This window comes from Anopheles moucheti, chromosome 2, assembly GCF_943734755.1.
Source record: "Anopheles moucheti chromosome 2, idAnoMoucSN_F20_07, whole genome shotgun sequence".
NCBI classification, from domain to species: Eukaryota; Metazoa; Arthropoda; class Insecta; order Diptera; family Culicidae; genus Anopheles; species Anopheles moucheti.
In genome coordinates, this window is record NC_069140.1 from 46,176,007 (window position 1) to 46,199,023 (window position 23,017).

Consider the following 23,017-nt stretch of genomic DNA (forward strand, 5'->3'; position numbering starts at 1 on the left):
ACGATGAGACCCACGGGGAGGAATGTGCCGATATATTATTGGCCGGCGTTAGTAGGCAGCAGCTTTTTTTTCGGAGCAGCAGTACGGCAAAAGGACGAAAGCAAAATAAACTCTTAATGGCAATCATAATTTATATCGCAGTAATCGCTCTATTAATACCTGATTTCGATGACCAGAGTGAAACGATCGGCGAATTTGCTCTTTGGGGATACATTTTACGTCGTATTGTTATTTATTGATAAATTAACAAACACAACCGCAGGTTTAGCTATGCTTCGCATTATTTATCTATGCAAAATAGACATGTTTTGGTATTGTGTTAACAAATTGCCGTAGGATGGAACAAAGCTATCAAAAGGTAATAAACTGCAATTTGCTTGAAACGATGCTCACCGCTTCAAAGAGTGATATCATCAACATTTCTTTTAATCCCATTTTAAAAAACAAATATTACATTCTAATTCCTGAAACATGTCTGCACAACGCACAACGTGCAATACGTTCTCCAACCATCTGGTTCTGATAGTATCTAATCGTCGCCGCCCACAGCACAGCACACATCATTCACTGATTCGTTTCACCGAAGGACACCATTTTATTTTTCCAATAACCAATAACACTATTAGGACGGGGTCCGGGGTCACATATTCCATCAGCGTGAATGGTTCGTTATCGTGCGCTGTATCGATTGGACGAACCTTTTGAAGATTGTCATCCGTCCGTTTTTCATATGTCCGCACACTGGCACCGCACACAACATGATGCACGCGCACAGGCACAGTGTCGGTGCGGTGTTCGATTGTGATTCGATTTTAGACCACCACCACCACTACCACCACCACCCCCCACAAATCAACCACCCACATGCAGATCAAAGGGCTACGAAACCAACCGTACCGGATCCATCGTCGTCGTCATCGCCAACAGACACCGAAACGGGACACGAGAGCCCTTGCATTTCGATGCGATCCTATCACCAAAATGCTCCCCCCCCCCCAATATTGCCACCGAGTGGGTTATGTCGTCCTGGTTTGTGTTTCGAGAAAATGCTCCGGTTAAATTTCGTGTATCGCTCGCAGTTCGATCGATGAGTTTGATGCGCAAACCGTTCGCTTTGTGCGCTCAAACATGACGGTGCACATGACAAGTAATTATACAAATTGAAGAGTTCTGGCCGGCCGTTGTGCCCTTTCGGGTTAATCCTCCAAGCCCCGCTAGAGCTCGAAAAGCTCCATTGTTTGCACAAACGCTATGGCTACCACGATCAGCACGGCTCGACGTGTGGGTAAAGGTGTGTGCGTGAGTGTGTGAGGCGCAAAGGATAGCGAAAACATCAACAGCGCTTCGTGGTGTCCGGTGTGTTGGTTGGTGTAGCATTATTCTACGATGACGCTCCACCTATGATGATGAGCACGGTTAACAGAGGATAGTGGCGGACCGGTGTGCACGGATGGGACTCTTTTGTTTTCGTGCACACAAAGGGCCCAAAGGTATATTCGGCTGCAGCAGTATGATGAGGTTTGTGCTTTAATTGTGCTTGACGCGATTCGATTTATTAGACTTTAAATGGCGAAGAATGCTACAAACAATTTGACGGACACTCGTAACATCGCTTCACTAGATACTGTACTTCCCAGAACGGTGTTCGATTCTAATGTAAACAGTAAAACCGTTAAAAAGGGTCTTTTTCATGCATGTTGCATACCTTGAGGTGCGTGATTTGTCCTACAGCTACTAAAAACCCCTAAATGTATGCATGTAGTGTGTTACATGCCTTTCTTTTTGAGATTTTGATTGATATCCATCGTGAAGGTTAAACATCAAAATAGTGTCCCTTATCTCTGCATTTATTTTGCAGCATTTATTATCAGCAATTATTGAACCATTGCCACATAATCCAAAGGCCAGTAGAAGATCTCGAAACACGTTAAATTAACCATTTCTCCGTTACGGCTTGCAAGACGGCATGCTGGCGCTTGTCAACTTTAGCCAACTTAGATTATCAGCTGGAAACCTTTGTTCGACAGCTTTCACTTTGGCAAGCCAGGTAAACAAGATTAGTCGCACTTCGCACCGGACACATGCACTATCTTCAACCGCATTTGCTTTGATGTCACATACGCACCGTGCGGTGCGGGTGAACTGGAAGTGAACCGGCACTGCGAAGTCCCCTGCCCCTGAGTACCGAGTTTTGCAGATGCAAATATTCAATTAAGTTATAATTAACTGCACACGCGCGTGTGAAGGTTTTGTGTAGTGGGCTGCAATAAGAGGCTGCCGTGTGCGATGCACTCAAGCACCGGCGGGAGCCCGTCGGGTCCGAGATGCCACGTATCTCTCCTGCTGACAGTTGATGGATTGATTGTTAATGCAAAAGGGTGGTATGATGGGCTTTGTTTGTCCTTGCCTTCTCCGGGGTGTCGTCGGGAGGATTAATTATAGATTGTCCGCCCGCCCCAAACAACAAACCCCCAACAACCCCTAGAAAGCGGGGGGGGGGGGCTTTGTGTTTTGCAGTGCCGTGAGGACCACACAACCACAACCCAGGTGCATTCGCAAAACTTGAACGCTCGAGTATCGGTTGTGCAGTGCAGTGCGCAGTGAAGGATATTTTAATAACCCTTGCACGAAATCGTAATGGTGGCTGCGATGTTCCACAGTTCGAAAGGTTCGAATAACGCCTGCGGTTAGAGCGGAAGCGTGGAATGGGTTCTGAGCTCATATTACAACCGTGGTTCAACGTGATGCGTGTGCACAAATGCGTGGTTGTGGCCTGGGGGTTAGTGAAACATTTTCCCGGTCAGCCGTAATGTGGTCCCGGACGGAGATAAATGATGACCACTAAGGGGTAGTGCCACCCTTTAAATGGCTGCAGCTCGTTTATGTTTCGGTACCATTCAATGCACTAATTTTGGCCCACGGAGCATCGGTTTACACCCCCCTTCCGTACCCGAGAGCGACGCACACGGAACGCATGAAGGGAAAAGTTTCCACCGGGGTATAAGTTTTGCGGTTAATTAATTTCGTTTTCGATCGGCAGAGTTGGGGGAAAAAGCAGAGTGTACGTTCTTTTCCCAAAAGTTCCTTGTTCGTTTATCGCACAAATCCCCCGCTCGTCGTTCGGCCTGTAGCGAACGCATCGCCGACTGGTGTCTGCCTTCCCGCTGGAGGGCACTTCTCTTCATCGTACTATTTAAATAGTACGGTACTACCCGAGCACTTCGAACCAATCCACTTTGGGGCAATGGTTCGATTCATGGTTGAACTTCAACCCCGGACCCGGGATACAGCAGTGTGTCCGAAAATAAGAAAGCCCCAAATGAAAGAGCGAACGAACAAGAATTGATGGCAATAAAACCCCAACCCTGGTGTCGGAACGAGTCGGAACCGACTGCACGGCACGGAAAGCCTCCCACAAACAACATAAAGTAAGCACATCTTTCGCCTTGCTGCTAATTTAAGTAATTGATTTTGGGCTTTTTCTCATACCATCGCAAATTTTTCCATTTTTCCAGCTGTAGAGCAAATAGAAAAAAGAAAGAAAGAAAGAAAAGAAAACCGAGCGGAAGGGATTTACTTTTACCCGAACGCTGTGTTGCATTGATCAGTGTGTAGCTTGGGAAATTCCGGGAAGCTGGCTGAGAAGTGCGGCAAACAACACGAGGAAGGTGTAACGTGCGCTTTCCCACCGCCATTTCAGTTCGGGCTTAAGTTTGTCGATAAGTTGTGCAGGGCAGGAGGCGATAGGAAACGGCCAGCACTGGGTACCTTTATCAGCATACCAAACTCGTTGTGTCTACGTGTGTGTGTGTGTGTGTATGGGTGTTTGGTAACGTTTTGCCGCTTCACGAATCTTACGCATCGTGGAAAACTGCTCGAGGGGTAATGAAGTGGTAACGAAAGTTTACTGCCAGTAAAAGTTTTGCTGCCAGCATTCTTGTCGGAAGGATTAAGCTTCCTCCGGTCCGCTGTGGTGGGAGTGAGTTGACTGGTGCGGCCACTTTAAGATTGGCCGGGTTGAGATAGGTTTTGCTGTATATTTCGTCTGCAGTGTGTGGGTGCGTGTGTGTGTTTGGATGCTAAATTTAGCTAAAATATGTTTAAGGCTTAAATTAATTAGCAGATACTATGAAAGAGATGAGTACGAAAGATGACAGCCAGAAGATGGACAGTGCATTCAAAGCAACATAGACAAAGTTTATGCACAGAAAGTTGTAGAACATTCACAAAAGTCAAAATCAATAAAAACAATTTAATAATTGATCGTTTCAGTGCGTTCTAATTTAATAGCTGTTTAAGCACTTTAAACACTCGACGTGAAAAAAATAACAAATAAAAGAATCATTTTATAGCATTAAATGTATTCCGTCTACATACACTTTTATTTTTGTGTAATTATAGATTGAACCAAATTTGTCCAAAAACCGCCGAAAGATATGCAATATTTAAACACTAACTTTCCCGTTGGTCGAGAAAAATTTCTTCGAAAACTACCAGTTTCGGAATGTATAGTACCAGGAGAGCATCCACAGAAGAGGTAGCACCTGGTAATTTTGCTCGAAAACCAGGCGAAATTTTGCGCCGAAAGGTATGCAATGTTTAAACACTAACTTTGTAATAAACTTGTACAACGTAGCACGCTGCATGCAACAAACTTGTACAACTTGTATTTGTACTTGTACGCTGCATGCAAGTTTGTTGCATCCAAGTTCTTGCATGCAAGTTCATTGCATGCAAGTTTGTTGTATGCAGTGTTGCTCAACATACGAAGTTGCGCGCCATCTTGCTCGGCTGATACCAGGTGTCACCTCTTAAAACATGCTCTCCTGGTATCGGAAATCTGAAAACAGCTGGTTTGTATGGAAAGTTAATGTTTAAAAATTGCATACCTTTCGGTGGTTTTCGACCAAAATTGCTGTACAAGGTGCTACCTCTTCCGTGGATGCTCTCCTGGTACTATACAATCGGAAATCATGGTGCAATTTCGTTCATACTTTAAAGTCACAAAGTCGATATTTTTTCTAAATATTTTTTTTGCAATAAATTAAATTCACAAAAATCGCACAATCGGCACAAATTTTTTGGGGCCACCAACACGACGAGGCCCAAGGCGACCACCTACTCCGCCTACCGTTTGATCCGCCGCTGCACTGAGCACACTAAAGCTGATGGTTCTGAACGTACTCTTTAGCTTAATTTCATTAGAGAGAGAAAAAAAAGAACGAAAACAATACACGAAATGTGCAGAATGTAAGAACATAATCCGATAAATCTTACAGCTGCGCATTTGCTATCAAGCGCCACTACCAAACGAAGGTTTGGCGCTGTATCGCTGAGACAGTTCTTGTTACTGTTATCGATTTTTCCCCTCTATCCTCCGGCCCTGTACTGGTTCCCTTCATACCCATTGCAAAACATGCAGGTGCAGAAGTTTTCTCTTTCAATGCAACACCTCAACCCGCATGGCATCAAATCCCGATGGCCCGAGATACGGTTGTTGCAGTGTCGAAACGGCGCCCTGGTTTCGTTTTCTTCGTTATTGTTCAATGACGTTCCCCAGCGAGTCAGCCCCATCGTTCCAACGCAGCATCATCACACTGGCAGTAGTTTTCCACTTACGGCCGAGCTTCAACGTTCCGGCCAGAATGCTTCTACAAGTGCTATATGTTTGTGTGTGTACGTGTGTGCTGCTTCAATAGTGAAAAGCTATTGACATCATAGTTAACGGGTAAGACGAATGGAACGTTACATTGCGACTCCCTTTTTTACACTCACGCTCCCTCCTTTCTTATCATTCATTGGGAGCAAAAACATGATGACGTTCTAGTGCTAACGAGCTGGAGCGGAACCGGGGGAAGGAAACGGGCGGAAAGTGCAAAGTAAAACAAAGAAATGTACCAGAGGGTGGTAGTCCTGAGTGCTGCATTGCCCTCCCTCACCATCTACGGTACCGCATGAAGCCGCCAGAAAAGTGGAATGTTATTCTCAATCGCTGCCATAGACGAGTCCTTTTACGAATGGTCCTTTCCCTTTTCGGCATCCGGAGCGCGGGTATGCATTTGGAAAAGAGAGTGGACTGTGAAAACACGGAAGAACTAGAAACGCCAAAGTAAATCGGTAAAGAAAAAAGATCCTGCTGCCCGTTGAAAAATACTCAGCATTGAGGATGCTTTTAATGTGATAACGTTCTTCCAATGCACGCAGAACGCTTTTACTGCGCCATCCCTTGTTCCCTTCGGATGAGGGAACTTTTGTTCGGTGCTTTTTCACTCATTCTTTAAGAGGGAACGGGAAGGTTGGTAGAAAATGGAGGCCAGAACTTTGCCGATTGTGTGTCCCGTCGGGAGGAGCTCGTGCAAAACCATTGTGTTACAGCCAGCGCTGCATTCAAGTGTTTACTACCGACCGGGAGGGCAAGGTTCTCCGGGCGGCCATGATGCAGTGTGGCTGTACTGTTGTACAGCAAATGGCTAAAAGAAAGTTTTAAGGCCACGCTTGATAAAGCGGATGAAAACAATGCACAGTGGGCCTGTATGGGACAAAACATGGTTGAATTGGTTTTTTTGTCGAATGAAGTCGTACAGCAGTCGCGCTATACAGCAGCCTAAAAGTATACAATGCATATACAGCAAGGGATACCTTTTCATAGTCTTCGGGTCGAAACGTTCGTCGCGTCGGGACGAAAAAGTCGACACATTTTGCCTCGCGTAGTCAAGGTTATTCAATGGCCATGACAAATTGCATAATTTTGGGCAACGAGAAAATTATGAAACTTTTTTCTTAACTACATTTCCCATACAGTAGTCACCGTTTTTAAAGTTACACCTTTTCTAAACACAACATAACCCATATACTTCGCTAAAAAATGTTTACACTTACCAAAACATGACCATTCCACACCCATTGTGGCTGGTGGTGCACAAATATGTTTATTGGAGCAAAAACTTTGTAAAGAAAAAAGCAAACTTGATGGAATGGAATCGTTCACTATGCTACTATGCAGCTCGATGCAGTGTTGCCCGCTGCTAAAATATGTTCACCCGCACTTACACAAACATCTCGCGTGCTATTTGCATGAATGTGTGTGAGTGGGGGTGTTTGTGCGCGTGTATGCGACGAGTACCATTAAGATTTGCGCTGAAGATTCGAGTTGAATTGTGTTTGGATTTGCGTTCTGACACTCAAATCCACGGAACGATTTTGCGTTGAAAGACGGTGACGAACGATTTCTCCACTGTGCTGCAGCGTGTGACTTTGCGCGATGGTTACATTTCATTTCAGAAACAGCAAAGTAAACCATCGGATGTGATGTGATTTCAACGTACGTTTACACACACACACAAACACACTACAATGAAAGTGGTAAAGTTCATTTTTTCGGCGCAAAGCACTAAATAAACAGTTTGAGATTAACAAAACAATGTGATGAACTATTTGAAATGTATGTTTTTCAACATATTTTTGTTCCAAAAGCAGTGCCATTTGTTTGTCAACACTGAAGCTTTTCATTTAATGCCATAAATGCCAAATAATACAATTAAATGCATCAAATACTGTACATCAACACTCAAACGGGTTTCCAATATTTCTGGAAGGAAATAGGAACTTTCAGTATGTGGAATAAAAGGCGTTTCAACAGAACCAGTGAATTTTTCCCGATACTTAATGGATTTCAGTGGCTTTCCAGTTATTACCGCTACCTGGAACATGCATACGTTTGCATATCGGATTGCAAACATTAAACAAATTAATTATGCTGCTAGGATGAATAACAGCATTAAATATTAAGCTTTCTATGTGTGTTACAAGTTTTCTAATGATTTTGCATACAACAAAGCATTTCGTTGTGTTTGATGCGAATATTTTACACGATGAAACAGTCAATAATTATATGGTATGAGGTGGTTCCTTTTTTTTAATGCGTGAGGCAAAAGTGCATAATGGCTGTATGGAGAGGCAATTTCATGGTATCATCAATCATTATTACCACCATTGTTATTCAAAACAACAACGATTGCAATAGAACCATGCTAGTGTTATTTGATTTAGATGATTTGATAAATGAATAAAATGTGGTGACGGACCTTTGCCACATTTATTTTTTGTCAAATTAAACGTTTATTGAATCAATGACTTGAAAATCATCCTTTTATACACTTTTACGCATCAAAGCAAGCTGCGAAACAAAGCATGTCATTTTTTAATGGAAGTGCACAAAAACAATGGAAAACGGTCTACTGGGAAAGCGAAACTCGCGATGCAAAATAAAACGAATAATAAAACCATCTCACCAATTATGTTTACGCTTCAAAGCCAATTAAAGTTCGCATTGCTTGAGCTTAGTTCAGCACATTTTTCATAACATTCAAACCAATATCGAACACTTCAAAGCTTTCACTAGCCTACGTGCCTTCCATGTGCGTAATGTTGCATAAATGAAAATGTTAATCAAACTCCCATCAAACCTCGCTCGCTTTTGCTTTTGTGCTTCTTCTAAATTCCCGATCGATCCCCAATCCCACACGGTGGCTCGCCGCAGTATTTCAATTTCGAACAAGCGCAAGCCAAAAGCATCCAAGACTTTCGCATAGTTCACATAGCCAATCAAAAGAAACGACACAAGCAGCAGGAACATGTTGCTGCATGGCATCAGAAGATTTCGTCCCCTCGTCTCCCATACCCATGGCCATGAAGGGGGGCCCATTCGCTGAGCAGCAGTAAGCAGTACGCTTTCATACATGAAACGGACCGAATGCGTGTGCGTGCGTAGCGAGGTTTGCTTTTGAAGTTGCAAAACTCAAGAATGTACGCCTGTCAACCAAGGATGGAGACGAAAAACTTTGGGAACTTTTACCAACATTCAATTACGGGGTGTGTAGATTTTGCGAGAGTTAAAAAGAAAGCAGTAAACGCTGGTGGATTGTGGCAACATAGAAAAAAGGTACTAACAGGAATGTTTAATTTAGTATCGAGCAAAATTGTCAGTATCAAAAGCGTATACGCAGGTTGCAATGATGACATCAATTCAAAAAATAATACAAAAATGATGAATAACCGTATAAAACATTGTATACAGCCGGGGCACAATTAACACGCCGTAAGTTATGCAATTTGCACAACAAAACAGTCAGTTAAACCTATTTGTCGTTGATTTATCTCATATTGCGTTTTAACTTACATTAGTAATGGTTAGTAAAAATGCGTTTAACACCTTTCCAGCATATTTATTTGGAAAACAAAAAGGAAAACGTAAAGTAAAATTAAGCTCACATCTAAACAAAGCTGCCTTAATAAAAAAGGATCGTCTCAAAAGACTCAAAGTGTTCCTCGAGCGATCAAAGAATATTAATTATAAATTTAACTCAAAACAATACCAACCAACACGCACTGCTGCAGAAGAAAAAAGTAGTCTTTAAAAGTTATCAAAGCACACTATCGAGGTCATTGCAGCCAAGCATCGCACAATAAACCCGCTCGGCTGATATCCAACGAAACGAAAGCCGGTGCAAAAACACAAATCCACTTCATAAAACCCAATCCAATCCTAGTCGCAACGACAAAGTCACATCCATCATGCACACATCTAGGTGTTGCCTTCCACCCAATAAGCTGAAGGACGCGAGACGCTTGCAATAAAACGGGGAATAATTTTAAACGCGGCACATAACTCCGTCTGCGCGGCGTTCGCAATTCGAGCCACGGATTGTGATGGGTGTGCAACTGTTTTGAGAAGCCGCCATCGCCATTAAAGAAAGCAGAGCCCCCCATGACACACATGTGCTATATGCATGTGCTACAGACTTAAAATGGTACCATTCTAAAATCGGTGATAGCCGTACGTGCTCTCCAATGCTCCGTTTGGTGCTTTATTTGGGTTATCTCGGGAGTGGTATTTTTCGGACCTATTTTTCCCCCGTATTGCCTTACTTCTTGTAAAATGTGTGTGTGTGTGTGTTTTTTTTGGACCGAGTGCGAATGTATGTTGTTGTGCCGGTTTAATGATTCTATTTTAATTGATTTCTGTATCACGATGGTTAGTCGGGAAGGGGCTGAATAGCGTGCAGCGGACGAGAACGAGTTACGTCAAGGAGTGCGTTTTTCATTGTCATCAGCGATGGAGGAGCGGGATGTTTTCCCACCGATAGGATGGGAAGTGGGGTAAAGAGTGAATCAATTCCTAGAAACGATCGAGCTCCGACGATCACAATGACGTGCCCCGGTTGGGACGCGAGGTCAGACGGTATATTCTACCTTCAAGAACCGCTTCCATTCCGATACCCTCAAAACCCCTCGAATACCATCCCTATTGGACGGTATCAGCAGATCGGACATAAAAATGCCGGTAGTCGGGGTCACGTAGCGTCGGTAGCGGTGGTGCGGCTTACGATTTGTCATAAATCTTCGAAACCATGCGGTCCGCCGTCTTCGTAAGATGTCGTCTCGTATGCTGCGGGTGCTTCGTACCGTTCGCTGGTGTGTGCATTTTTCGGCAGCACTACGCCATTAATCCTCAAAGTTTGGGACCGGTTCGCGCGTAGATCGGTGTCATCGGTTCGATCTACACGTACTTTACGCCAAGCAAGAACCAACAAGAAGTCCGAATGCAAGGAAGATTTCACGAACAAGAGCAGCACACGAGGAAGATGACTAGTGGCGTTGTGTTGTTTTCTAAAGCGAATAAGTAAAGCAGAGAATAAATAAATGAGACACACTGTGTGAGCCAACTTCATAGCGCTGTGTTACCTTCGAGAACACATCTTCACCGTCGCCGTCTTTAATATATGTGACGAAAACAATTAACAAAACACCGAAACCAAAACAAAAACACAACAAACAAGAAGCAAAGGAAAGAGGAAACGGTTCCGAATGTTTGGCCGATTTATTTTTGGGTGGGTGTGAAACCATTTTTTCGCTACAAATATGTAGAGTATTTAATTGTGCCGCGTTGCGTGCCGGTTTTATGTTCTCCACCGTTTCATGTCTCTCGCTTTGACTCGCTCTTTATCTTTCATCTGTATCAGTGTTGCTCTTATTTGTGGGTTTTTTTTGTCGTGAATTTAATATCGTTTTTCTCTACTTTTATTTGTTTACCCCACTGGTTGCGCTTCATTTAAAAAAGAACCGACGGGACAGATACAATCAAGACGAATGCGTATTCGTATTGTTTGGCTGAATTATTGGGTGTGTTATTACGATACTCGTTTCCACTCCTCGGAAGGTTAGATGGCATTTTTGTTGCCTTTTGCGTTGTTTTCTTCATCACTTATTTCTAGATGTATCCAAACAAAAGTCGAACGTTCCGCACCGCCGCTTGTTGACAGATGCGATTGCACCGCGTAGGTTCAAATACATGTGTTTTGTTGCGTAATTCGTTCCTGTGCGTGCTTGACCCAGTGTGAAAAGTGAAGCAACTTTATTCCAGTGTGAACAATATTGTTTGAAAATAATTGAAAATGATTTAAGGTGTTCAAAACCAAATTGGAATTATCATAAAAAATTCATTTATTTAGGAGAGAATTATACTCAGGATTTTCAATATAGAAAAAAATGCATTACCACACAATTTGTGATAATATGTAATGGATTATCTGGTAATGATGTCCAGTAAACAAACAAAGGGATAAGCTACAGCCCAAAGGATTCACTCATTCCCATGCGAAAAAATCGAATAAGCTAAAGGGAGGTTTTCTTAAAATTCCTCCGAAAAAACCCTTGAAATTCTCGAATTGAACTTTGTCGTAGGAATTTAATTTTATTTAGTTGTTATTTTAAGAATTTAATATCTGTTTTATAAGCTGGGAACTCAAACTAAATAAGAGATTTTTTCCAAACATTAACGACTGCCATTTTGAAAATAAATTGAATAATACGAATCCATTTACAACTCCAATTAAATGTTTTTGTTAATTTGTTTTTAAAGTTATTAGATTATTATTTGTTTTGCCCAAATGCCAAATGCATACAACTTAAAAACCTTTCTGTTTACCAATGATGTCTCTGCTATAGTTTTATAGTTTATGAAAATGTATGTACAGTTAGCTTAACTTTTCTTGTCATAAATTTCAAAGATTCAATCTTTGCAAACGTGTGTGGGTATGGGGAGTGTAACTGTAAAGTGTATTGGGTCCTCCCTTAATGGGAATTAATTATTTCGTACAGTAAGAACACGCTTTGTCACAAGGTCAAGCAAAGACAAGTTCAATATGTTAATCAATTCCCTGAAAGCGACTCAAATTCGATAAAACAATTGTTAAACATTAGAATTGTTTGCATTAATGGGACCCAAAAAAAAACTCAATCTAGCTCATTGTTGCAAGAAACCAATCTCATTCCTAGTACATTGTACTATTTTTTCCATTATGGAAAATTAGTTTTCTTTCTTTTTCATTTCACAAAATTTTCCCACCACCACCGAATCTCAGCCCTGCCTCACTACCCCTCTACACTCGCACATTTGATTCCACGGAAGTCGTGGAACAGCATCCAAAGAGACTTCCATCAAAAGCAACACTCGATCCACCTTTTATGCCTCAACAAGTTCGCCCTTCTGGTGCCTCTGGAGCCCGCCCTGCCCTTCAATGACCAACACCCACACGGTGGTACGGTACTGTACACTGTTTCGATAAAATAAATAAAACATTCCCATTGCGCATCGCTTCACATCGCCCAGCAGCAGCAGCGTTCTGAAGACATTTTCCCTTAGTTGCGCTACAAAGTATGGCAAACTTTGTTCAAGTTGGGTGTGTGTGTTTTTTTTTCGCTCGCAACTGAGACTAAATTTCCTTACGCAAGTGAGTGGAACAGGAACAGGAAGTTAGCGTCGTACTGTTTTTTTTTCTTCTCTCCTCCGTTTCAAACAAGTAAAGCGAACAGATACAAAACAAAGCGAATGCAAAGCTACAGCCAGAAACGAAGTAAAAATAAAAACACCCGAAATCGACCCAGCTCGTCATTCATTCCGTTGTAGCGGGAAGCACGAGCGTACGGAAACTTTTCGCCTGTGCGTTTCGCTTCTTTTATTCGGTCTTTTTGGCTTTACAAACGCTTTCCCTACGCTGCAAAAACGAGCGCGTTAGTTTCGCGTCCCTTTCCCGGTGGTACCACGGCAGAGGAGCGTGATTGTGGCGTCACCGAAAAGGCAGCCTACAAACAAACACAACACAACCGGGGTAAATGGTTCGCAATGATAGAACTTTCAAATGAGTTTTTCGTCCCCGAATTGATCCACGAGTGAAGGGAGCGAAAGGGAAAATAGAGGACGAGCGGGACAAAAGTTGAGCTGTGTCGGTTGATGGATTTCCACATCCAGCGCACCTTCAAGGCTGCCCAATTTGACTTTTGGCAACTTCATCGTAGCGTGAAGCAATGTTTCAAAGAGTAAAATTAAATTGACTACTCTCAGGACCATTTGTTCCGTGTGCTCTGGTAACGCTTCTCGGTTTTACGTTCTTTGTTAAGATGCCGGTTACGGAGGCACAAACCAAATCAAAACGCTTCAAGGCAGAGCTGAGTTGCAAACCAGCAAACAAAGAAGAAACCACACGAGGTGTTGGTTTGGGTGGTTTCGCTTATCTCAACTAATTCGTAGTTGATGGATTAGCCAAAAACAGTTTCGTGTGTGCTACAGAATTCCTACCCATCGCAAACTCTGTTTTTACGGCCTATTGCTCACCCATTCTAAGCGCCATAAACGAATAAACCCCATTGCAACCCCGACCGGTCTCAGCGTCGCTATGGTGTACCAATAAGCCACTCCAGCCCACGCTATCACGCGTGGACAAACGAACAAATTACCTTCAATTGCCCAGCGTCGTTTATCATTGTGGATATTATTCGCAAAGGTAAGCGTCAGATACATCGCCACTGTGATAGTGATCGTGACGGTGTGAAGATCGCGTCCATCCTCCAGATGGATACGAAACCGAAGCAACCACCGGCTGCACCGCGTTGGTATAATCCACAGCTGCTGCACCTGAAGGTGACACTGTTTCTCGTGTTCGGTGCAACAAGCGCCCTAACGCCGTATCTGACGATCCACATGCAAAGTATCGGGTTGACTGTCGAGGAGGTCGCCTCGGTGTACTTGACGCTGCTGTTCACGTCCTGCCTCAGTCCGCCACTGACTGGATTCTTGATTGATCGCTTTGGCCGCTACAAACCGGTGCTGCTGACCAGCATCGTGCTGAATGCCGTATCACATCACTCGATACACTTCATTCCGGCACGGACCGTCACCTTTACGCATCGCAGTGTGAATGGATCGCTCGGTGATGATGGTGTTTCGCTCGTTCTGCAGGTATTTGGACATCATCAAACAATTGACTCTGAGTTCGATAAGAAATGTTTACCCTGTTTTTTCAGGGAGTCGCTTGTCCAAATCAAAAATACCTCAACGTCTCCTGCATCTCCAATAAAAGCGCATCCTATCCAGCTTATTTAGCAAGCGAGGGCACTAGCTGCGGTAACTACTCCATCCCCGAGTGTGCCTTACAAGATCTTTCTTCCGGGGCGCTACTGTTGCTGGAGCAGATCCCCACCGCAACAACGGAGTACGATGAAACGTTCTGGACGTATCTGGCTGTGCGGTTTGTGGCGGCTTCCATGCTCGCATCCACCCTCACCATCACCGATCCGATCGCGCTGGACATGGTGGAACAGCACGGTGGTGACTTTGGACGCGAGAAACTCTTCTCTAGCGTTGGCATGGCCATCTTCACACCGCTCACCGGGCTCATGATCGATGCCTGCTCGAGCGGTTCCGGCCCTAGCGAAACCGTGTACACACCTGCGTTCTACACGTACGATCTACTGCTGCTCGGGTCACTCGTTTCCGTGTGGCGTATGCCGATCGGGCGTAAAGCACCGTCGGAGAGCGTGATGAAGGATACCGGGCGCATCTTGCGGCTACCACCCGTACTGGCCTTTCTGGCCTTTCTCTTCCTGCTCGGCAACTTCTGGGGCTTTATCGAAAGCTATCTGTTTGTGATTATGAAAGCGATGGGTTCGCCGAACTACCTGCTTGGGCTGACGTACACCGTCGGCACGGTTGCCAGCATACCGATGATGTACCTGCTGGAGCACATCACCAGACGAGTCGGACACGTGAACCTGCTCGTGGTTGCGTTCTTTGCCCACGCGTTGCGCATCCTGGGCTACTCGTGGATAACGAACCCGTTCTGGTGCTTCCCGATCGAGCTGAACGAAGCGATCTCGTGCTACTTCATGTGGGTCGTCGCGTCCACGTACTGTGCGGTGCTAGCACCCAGCAGCTTGGTAGCTACGTTGATCGGCATTGCCGGCATGGTACACTTCTGTCTCGGCAAGGGAGTCGGCTCGTTTGCGGGCGGATTTCTTATCGCGCGGGTTGGCCTAACGCTGGCGTTTCGCTACGTGGGTTATGTGGCGGTGGGCTGTGGCGTATTGTACAAGCTGGTCCACCTGCTCTGGCTGCATAAATATGATGGACGGTCAGAGACTGACCCGGACGCGAGACGCGCTGTAGAGGAGTTGGTTATGCGTAGGACATCGATCGTACCGAAGGTGGATCAGTTCGGCAGCGTCGTATCATTCGGTGGACTCGCACGGAGAAAACCGGAATCCGCACCGGGAACGGCGGACGAGCAGGTTCCACTTGAAAAAGGATAAATACCGCCATAAATTCGATTCTCACAGCTTGGTACGTGATCGTTTTCCTTTCGTACCCAAACACCACAAGTTACGACCGTTACATTCAATTGCACCGGAAAAAAGGGGATATCTTGGAGGTTATGGCACGTACTGATCTGCAATAAAAGAACCCTCCTACACCTCCATTGGAGGAACTGAAAAATGTTCATTCAATAACTTTCCGAATTTGAGACCCGTTGGGAACTAATATCCCGTGCAGATAATTCATAACCCCAAAACTTGTACCACCTCGAATCGATTGCCTTTTTGCACGAGGGCAAAAGATAATACGGTTAACGATCCAGCAGTAGAAGCAAAAAAATATATAACCCCTCGCCCAGAAAAAAAGAATTCGGCCTCCAATCAAGTTCTTTTCCGAAAACTTCACCATCAGATACTTTAAACTTTAATGAAACGATCCACCGAAAATGCTGAACCCACTTCCTGCTTGTCCTACCGCCCTGGCAGGAGACGCCCTCAGATCGAGCGCCTTTTAGCGGTACCGCACCGGAGTCACCGGCGCACCGAACCGATAGCGAATCGAAACGACCGCAGACCACATGCTGATTTTCGTTATTAATAAAGTTTCGAATCGTTATTCTTTACCCGCACGCGTACGCTCGTCATACGGCGGGGACCGTCCTAACGAGTCTCGTCTAGTTTATGCCGGTGGCAGGAGTTTTTTCTTGAAAGTTTAGCCCAACGATTCCGATGCTGCTCTCGACACTGGGCGGGATACGGTGGTCGACCGGGTGTGGGACGCATGGAGCGAGGAATAAGGATGCGTTTTGTCGGTCACAGTCACACAAAAAGCTGGCGCACACACCACCAACCGGGTGCACAGAAGTTTGCGACGAACGTTCGCTTCCCCTCCACGGCACACCTGACTCGCTTCCCGGGAATGCAAATGTGGCCCGCACATTCGGAGTGCTGCATTGCTTATTGGAGCGTGGATTGTCAACCGGGCGAGCGGGATTTTTCAGTGATTCACCTTCTTTTTTTCCCGTTGCTTTTCCGTCCCTCAAAATACTAATGAAATCCCAACCGCTTTGCTCTTTCAATAATGTATTCTACCATGCGTCCACAAACTTTGTCTGCCAGCAGGGAACTGGAACTTGGAATTCAACGTTCGTTTCAGGTCCATACATTTGGGCAATGTACGGCAATGCACGACACGGGCGGAACAGCTTCCCGGTGACGCAAATGCATCAAATCACAGTTTGGAAGTGTTTGCTACATTGCATGCGAAAATTAATTAGTTTTCTTATTGAAGCTGATGTTCTACTGTTAGGCTACCAAGGATAGGAGGTTGCCTTTTAATTTTACACTATGTTTTATATTCTTCTTACCAATGCATAAAGGTTATCTAATGCTTGGTTTTGGGTATATCGAAGCGATATATTCAACCTAGCGAGAGATGTAAACAAAACTGAGACATTTAAAAACAACGATGCCTACGATTCTCCCGAAGAAAGTAGTGTTCCGTTTACTCCCGCATATCCCAGATAACTAGTTTTTCGTCTAATTCCTAAATTAAAGGCATCTGCAAAAGCTTAGCAGCAAAGCAGCTAATTTAGCAAAAGCTGGACATTTTAATAAATGTGAAAGATATTTAAATAAGAGTATTTGGAGTATGTAATTGCTTTCCCTAGGAAATGAATGTCCGCAATTGGTTCGGATCGCAAAGGTGATTTGGTTCTCTGAAAGGAAAACTAGAACAAATTTTAATACGACTCATTAAATAATTGACAGGAAATGCCAATATCTCGAAAACTTCAATGTAATGTTTGTTCAGAGATGATCTAACGTCTAGACTGGATCAAAGCACTACGGCTGGAATGATCGAAGTTTCGTCTAAACGTTGAAGAAGCATTTGATCGTCGTGTTTTGTGATTAGAAACTTTCCACCATCGATCCTGCATCAATTTTACTCACGGAGTGAAATGAAATGAATTCGACGCAGAAGCTTGAAAGAGGCTGTATGAGATCTTCGATGGGCACCTGCAGGTCGTTTTTCAACAAGACGGAGCGCCTTGAAGAACCTCTAAAAGGTCGCAAGAGTAGCTGAAGGATAACATAGCTTATGTGCCAAAGATGTTTGGTCTTAGATAGTCTTAGATTCATACCTTCAGAGAGTAAGCTCCCGATTCAGCTCACGCCTAAAGATAGTAATCGATCGCCTGGCAAAAGTGGGCACGTTGAAATATGTAAAGTAGAGTGATGGTATAAACGTATCCATGAAATGGTTGTGATAGTGTGCAGCATTTAGCATTGTTAATATCACCTTGTATAGACATACACCATCCACTTGACAAACACTTATCTCAGATTGATTAGAAATTAGAACAAAATAGGCTTGAGTGATTGAGTGGTTGACTGATCATATCAAAAAAAGAACGTTAAGTGATCTAGTCTTTAGAACATTTTCTAGTCCAACTTCTCAAAGTTCTGACTGGAAGGCTTCCATGACAACCCATTGTAGGCATGGTACTCTAAAGTCTAAATCAATAATAAAAAATATCAGAATTCATCTGAAATTGGCACTTACTTAACATCTTAATAAGAGGCATTTCGGGTCTACACCTACATATTCGGATGCAAAAAGATGCAAATGATGGAGCAAAAAGCTTAAAATATCGTTGAATTAGAAACAAGTTTTAATTAATGGTACACTGATTCCTTACTATAAAATGCCACTTGATCTAGGCAAAACACGTAAGAGCAAATGAATAATCATTGCCTAAACCTTCCATTATCTATTAATACCTAGCAACCTTGAACCGTGTACTATTTGATCCCATACATAGCTACCCCGGAGCTATAGTTTCAACTAAACAAAGACTCTAATACCACAACCAGTGCAATCGAAACGGGGGCGGCACATAATTACGCGAGCACAAACACTCATCTCCATGGCGGACCGAAGCGCATTAGCGCCGAAATGGCTCACAAAGGCGAAGGCTTAAGTAGGACGATGTTCACCCGCTCGGCTAGTACACACAGCCCACTTTTATGAACCATAATTTGTCCATCAAGCAAGACGTGTGGTGGCGACCGTTTGCTCTACCGCGATGTGTACAGTATGGGTCGGAAGGATGAATGGATAGACGCCACTCCACGGACGCTCCAGCGAACGATCCATTAGCCATCACCATGTCCTATCCTGCGCTGTATGCCAGCGGAAATGGAGGCTTAGGGGCAACGTAAACGGTGGGCGGCGCCGTTCCATCAAATGTCGCTCATTAGCGGCTAAACAACAACAACAAGCTGCTCCACACACTGGCACCAACTTAGCTACCTTACCGAGACGCAGCACCGGTCCGTCCCTGTTGCCGGTTGTTTGGTGCGCGGTCGAAAACACATCATCATTTAATTACTGTCTTACTTATTTCCCTTACAGCGGCGGATCCCAGCGCGGCGGCAAAGCAAGACCTCTCGTGCAGCGAAGATGATGCTTTCACATTTTCTATTTTGCAAACTAACAACTGGAAACCCTTGGTGCCTACGGGTAATAACCTTTGCGTGAATTTTGCGGGCAGCGGGACGCACATGATGCGTTCGTCAATGTTTCAATTCGGCTGAACGTTACGTCAATACAGCGTTTCACATCTAGATAGGCGTCTCCCTCGGTGTCGAACGGTCGGAAGGTAATAAAAATCTTCGGAATTCTTCGAACCGCTCTGCTAATGGTCTCGTAAGCAATTCGAGCAGATTCGTACCGAATGAATCTTTAAGCATCCGATGGAGTGGTGATTCCTGCTGGGACCGGATCGTGGATGTGTGAACCAACCACTCTGGATTCCGGTAATTGAAATTTTGATGGGTGTTTTTAAGTTTTTTCCAACACTGTGCCTGAGGATCATCATCCCAGCGCATCAACGACGCTTGTTTTAGGAAGTTCACAGCGATTGTGTTTGCAAGGTAAAGTTTATTTAGAGTGAATAACGCAGATAAACTTTTCAGCAGTATTAAAAAGTTAAATTGACAATGGCTGTAAAAGTCCAGAGACAAATTCTGCTGGAATATTTAAAATGCAAAAAATATTTATAATATAATAATAACGCCTAAAAGTATGCAAACAAAGTATATTCGATCATTTTTTACTGATTTGATTACCCAAATTGATGTTTGATGGCGGAGATGAAGGAATGATCGTATGTTCCAATGCAGGCAATATCCTTTAAGGAGTGTAGAACAATGAGTGGTCTCGCATTGACGTTTGTTGGCAAACACGGGACTTTATTAAACCATCTGTCAGGTCCCTCATCATCATCATTATGCACCATAGCATATGCTGAATATTGAGCTTTTATTTATTCGATCTTCTACCTTTCAATGCACTAACTTTCTTACGCTCTACCATTAACGCGGTACGATAGGCGCACATTCGAGACGACGCACCGTCTGTTGGGTGGTAAATGTGAAACATAAAACACATCACTAAAAAAATACACGCAACAACAACAAAAAACTGTTCCAAAGAAAAACAAAAGCATACGACCTCATCCAGCATCGCAAACACCCAAACCCAGAATCTTCCAACGAAAACCCTCCGGCATGGAGTTGCCGTATTTTGCGAACGATGATGCGTGAGTGAAAATGGAGTTAAAAGTAAACAAACCATCGAAAAATCGTACACCAGATCGGGTTTTGGGGAGTTTTTTTTCTCTCTCTTTCATCATCACCACCACCACCACCGCTACCATTGCTTTCCATTTTCGATTTTCCACCAATTCCAAGCGGGCTCACGGGTATCGGGAGAGGAAAAGCAATACACACCCGGTACGAAAATAAACAGCGAACACGAGAGCCACAAAACAAACATGGCCTTGCGTGGGGTACGCATTGTGGTGCCGTCGGCGCGTACAGTGCGCGCGGAGTGCCGGCCGTGCTAGGCAAAGCGATGAAACCGTGCATGAATCAAAAGGGTATGCACGACGACATTGGCATCCACATGCCATCCATTTCAGCCATCCGCGCCAGGGGACGGTGGCCGATTGCATCATTGCGATGAGGGATGGCGTGTTGGCGTAATGGCGTCGAGGTTAAGATGAGTTTGCACGCCGCGTAATGTGTAGCGCGTTCGTTTGTTTCAGCGCGTTCAGGGAGGCGTAACGTGTTCCAGCTTTCGTGTTTAAACAACCCGCTTCCAGTAGGTTGTACGCTATGGTGGATTGGAAAGTTGCGCCCCAAAACAAATACTTCTAAATTGTGTGATCAGTACTTGGATGGGGGTTCACCAGCAATACCATCCTTTTTTACAACATTAATTAACGTAATTAATTTAATGATAGTATTCTATCGATTCATAACGCTCCAACGTGGAATGTAGCCTCGCGAATGCGCCTGTAGCTCGTATTGTTCTGATTAAATTCAAAAGTGCTTCCACCAGTTAGTGTCTTCGTCAATCACTCGCTAATTGATTGAACTTGATCGCAGAATCACACCGAATTCTGATTCCGGTCGCGTCCAATCAATCATCGCAGCATCGTTTAGCGGCATTATCTTTCCCGTTCTTCACGGTGTGAAAGCGCACACATACATACACACACACCCACACCCATGACGGTTAGAAAATCAAAACCATAAGCTACTGCACTGCCAATTTCATTAATCCTCCATCACGCGACCGGCCTTCGCCTGGGGTTTTACTTTCCGTTCAACTTATCCGCCCGCGCGCTTCGGCAGCCCAGGAGCGTACGGTCGCCCAGGAGCTCTCGGGCTCAATCAAAATGACTCAATTTTCCAGCTCACTAGTGCAGACCCAACCAAGGTACGAAAAGCGCGAAACGTGGGGATGGCGGGTGGATTCGTTGGAGACCAGAGCTGGCCAAAAAATCAAACGCGTGCAGTACAAACCATACCCGACCCGAGCGACCAGTGGACCATGTGAACAAAAGACTTCCATCCTCGTTCACCCGCCCGGGTAAGCCATTAGCCAGTGCGGTTGGCTGGGAAACGGTGCGAAGGAAAACTTCTGTCCTCCACACTGTAACGGATGGAGGAACCGAACGTGAAAACTCGGCCCCAAATGCTTGGACGACACCCGAATCGAACCATTTTCGGAATTCCGGTCACGTAACAAGCATTTGGGAGCTTGGCGTTTTTATTTTCCACCTCATCCACGGTGCCGCGGCCCACCGCCACCGTCGCTTGTAAGAAAGAATAGACGAAGGAAAAACGCTTGGCACGTGATGCTGGCGAAAGGTAAATGGGAGCCAAGGGAGTAAATAAATAGCTGCCCATTAAGGTTTGAAACTGAAATAAAAATAGGTCGCAACGATGTTGGAGAAGGTTTTTGTTTTCAACGTGTTTCTCCTCCCCCTCACTCTCGCTCTCTCTGTTCCTTTTACAGGAATGGTTGTTTCTGTCCCGCTTTCGGGCGTTGGAACGTTGGTCATGATGTCTTATCATGTGCCATTGCACACGGTTCAGCCCATCGCCGATCATTGATTCGTAACATTTTTATCGATTTGATTCTAGGCAACAGTGGTTTTCTTCTTCTCGCCTGCCACCCCTTGTCCCCCTCACTGCTCCCTCCACCCGCAACACACAAAACTAGGTTGCAGTCGGACGATTTTTCATTCCGCGCAATACCGGGGTCGCGGCATAAAGTAAGGAGCATTACCGCCTCAATAAACACGTCATAATCGTACCATTGTAGCTGACGAATTCAGTTAGGGAGTGAAATAAATTGGTGCCACCATCATAATTGCAACCTTTACCGACCATGTTTTGACGATTGGAATGTAATTGAATAATTTCGCTTGCAGTGCGAATAAATGAAGCCTGTCGGAAATTTTAAATATGCAAAAATGAGCGAGCCCGGGAAGATGATGAAGAGGTTGAAGGCACTTACCGAGTTTACAGCAGCCATCACGAAGAAAGTTTTTCCTGCTCCGGTTTGCGAGCGTCACGTCGATTTACTTCTATCGGTGACAGACTGTTGGTAACTGCTGCAACGAAACAGAAATTAAATCCATTATTGGTGAATAGCAATAGAAAATCATATTTAATGTCTCACTTTATATTTTCAATGCAACAATAGAGTGTTTTTTGGGAGAAAAAAGCGATTAATGGAAACATCTTAATTTTTCCATCCGTCTTTTAATTGTGTCGACAGTTTTAAACACCTGAATGAATGCAATCATTTAAGTATTATGAATTGATTTTTAATTAAAATGTTTAATTAGGTAACTAGTGATTGACAACACCTTATTAAATTATTAAAGGATAAGCACTACTAGGTTTTGCTTAGTTACGCTTTAGCATAAATTTTTAATGCTGTAACAGTAACGATATGATCATTATTTGTAATGCGGATTGCATACTTAGAGGTATTTTACATATA

The 23,017-nt window shown here is 44.2% G+C and overlaps 2 protein-coding genes across 2 annotated transcripts in view; one reads left to right on the forward strand and one right to left on the reverse strand.

The window, feature by feature from the left end:
* LOC128310517 (serine-rich adhesin for platelets) overlaps positions 1-22,609 on the reverse strand; it is a 125,350-nt gene extending 102,741 nt beyond the window's left edge. Inside the window, exon 1 of the mRNA XM_053047173.1 lies at positions 22,526-22,609. Coding sequence (XP_052903133.1) covers positions 22,526-22,543 — 18 coding nt within the window. The 5' untranslated portion in view covers positions 22,544-22,609. The remainder of the gene's footprint in view (positions 1-22,525) is intronic.
* LOC128310518 (uncharacterized) lies at positions 13,910-15,903 on the forward strand. The gene is made up of 2 exons (XM_053047174.1): positions 13,910-14,296; positions 14,362-15,903. The coding sequence occupies exons 1-2, from the start codon at positions 13,910-13,912 to the stop codon at positions 15,643-15,645; spliced, it is 1,671 nt and encodes a 556-aa protein (XP_052903134.1). The 3' UTR covers positions 15,646-15,903.
* Positions 22,610-23,017: the final 408 nt, after the last annotated feature.